The 2230-nt window shown below is 42.1% G+C and overlaps 1 protein-coding gene across 2 annotated transcripts in view; it reads right to left on the bottom strand.

Moving 5' to 3' along the window:
* Nucleotides 1–1815: 1815 nt before the first annotated feature.
* Nucleotides 1816–2230, bottom strand: part of Ndufc1 (NADH:ubiquinone oxidoreductase subunit C1) — a 6481-nt gene continuing 6066 nt past the window's right edge. For both annotated transcript variants that reach the window (XM_004643632.2, XM_023703791.1), the window contains one exon: nucleotides 1816–1964. Coding sequence is in view for 1 of the 2 variants with exons in the window: in XM_023703791.1 (XP_023559559.1) it covers nucleotides 1884–1964 (81 nt within the window). In the remaining variant the exon portion in view is untranslated. The remainder of the gene's footprint in view (nucleotides 1965–2230) is intronic.

Here is a 2230-nt window from a genome sequence, read left to right as displayed (position 1 = left end):
CAAGTAGGTGCTTTAGACCACTGAGCCATCTCTCCAGCCCCGTCCTTGATCTTTTTTATGGCTGACTCTGTGGTCAGGGGAACTTGATGATGGCATAGTGGTCAAGCTTGTTTGTCCTGGGGGTGCTCTTCTGAGGGTATTTGGGCTGCCTCCAGAGCCGCAGTGTCTTGGGACGGCAGAAGGTGGATGACGCTCATATCTTCTTCTTTTTGTGGCTGTGGATGCCTTTCAGCATGACCTTCTTGGCTTTTAAAACTTTTGCTCTGGCTTCAGCTTTGGGAGGAACAGGGGCTTCCTTCTTTGCCTTTGGCGCCATCTTGGTAAAAAAGCTTGGATGTGAGTTTTAAAGTGTGTCTTTTAGTGGAAGTGTACTTAATTTAGAGTTAAAAAAAAATTTGGAGTCAGTATCTGACTTCTTAGTCTCAGTTTCTACTTAAAGTATCAGATTCCTATTGCTGCAGTGACAAACAATAATGGACATAATATAGTGGACATTATCATTTTCTGAAACAATGCAAATGTTTCACTTTGCAGTTCTGTAGGGGTTAAGAGGTCATCAGGACTGTTCCTTCTTGGAGGATCCGCAAGGCTGCGTACTGACATGCTTGTGCCTCCTTCCTCTTCCACTTTTTTTTTTTTTTTTTGCGGAACAGGGGATTGAACTCAGGTCTTTGCGCTTGCCAGGGAAGCGCTTATTCCACTGAGCCATCTCCCCAGCCCCTCCCCTTCCACTTCTAAAAACCCTTGTGATTACAGTGGGCCCCACTACAGTCTCTTTTCAATGTTGCTGATGAGCATCCTCAATTCCTCCTGTCCTCTTGATTTGTGGTGGTAGGGATTGAACCCAGGATATCAGGCATGCTAGCAAGTGCTCTACCACTGAGCTGCACTACCAGCCCCCTTCTGCAATCTCAGCTCTCCCTTCTTGTCATATAATCTTGCACATATGTGTGTTCAGAGAGGATACACATAACTTTCTTGGGCCATTATTCTACTTATCACAATGATGTTAGGCAGATCACATCAGGGTCTTGCTATATAGCCCAGGCTAGCCTCAAACTCCTGTTGATCCTGCTGCCTCAGCCTCTCAAGTGCTGGGGTTACAGGCATGCACCACCATGTCCAGCAGGCAGATCACTCTTTACTTTGATTTTTGCCTTTGCATAAGATTGGCCTGTGGGCCAAGGAAAATAGCTCAGTAGAATAAGTGCTTGCCTGCCAAGTGCAAGAGCCTGAGTTCAATCCCTGGTTCTGCAAAAAAAAAAAAAAAAAAAAAAAAAAAAAAATTGGCCTGTGATCCCTGAGGTCTTTTTTGACTCAAACAGACAGAAATCTATGAGGATACTTAATCATTTTCTTTTTTTTTTTTTTTATTTTTTTTTATTTATTTGTGTGTGTGTGTGTGTGTGTGGCCAGCTCAGCCCACCAGGGGGCGGGGCTGGCTGGCATGTGGTGCTGGGGGATTGAACCGCGGTCCCTGTGCTTTGCTAAGCTTGTTCTAAGTAGGTGCTTTAGACCACTGAGCCATCTCACCAGCCCCTCATTTTCTAAAATAATGTAACTTGGAATTTTATGTTTAAAAGTGATTTTCAGCTGGGTGTGGTGGTGCATGCCTATAATCCCAGCACTTGGGAGGCTGAGAGAAAAAGATCACTGCAAGTTCGCGGCCAGCCTGAATTACATAGGGAAACTTTTCCTCAAAGAACAAAAACCAAACTTACTATTGCCCTGTTATCAGCCAGTGTCTTCCATAATGAAATACTTCTATTAATGTACCTTAAAATTGATATTTTCTGTAAGTCAACAAAATATATATTACTTGGATATGTAAGTATTTTTACTTCTTTAATGAAGCAAAACACAAAAGCTGGCTTGATAGACATTTACATATAACTGCTCTCACATTCGCAAGTCAACAGGTTGGAAAAGCCAGAGCATCTGTTATAACCGTATGAGGAGCACACCTGTAATGAAGAGAAAACACTCTTGTGTTAAGCTGAAGTAACATTAAAATTAGAATATTCTGAATACTCTCCTTTGGAGCATTAGGGAAAATAAGAGAAAATAAGCCCACAAAGAGTATTAATACTTCAGTGTAAGTTTTAACACAATTATCAAAGTAGAGCTAGGAGGGCCAGCGAGATAGCTTAGCGGATTAAGTGCTTGATTAGCACTTAGTCTTCATTGATTAGCTGGTTAGTCATGAAATGGACAATAATAAACTTTTTAA

The sequence above is a fragment of the Octodon degus genome, unplaced genomic scaffold, assembly GCF_000260255.1.
Source record: "Octodon degus isolate 3935 unplaced genomic scaffold, OctDeg1.0 scaffold00180, whole genome shotgun sequence".
Classification (NCBI taxonomy): Eukaryota; Metazoa; Chordata; class Mammalia; order Rodentia; family Octodontidae; genus Octodon; species Octodon degus.
The sequence above is the reverse complement of the archived record's forward strand: the minus strand, read 5'-3'. Positions and strand labels throughout refer to the sequence as shown.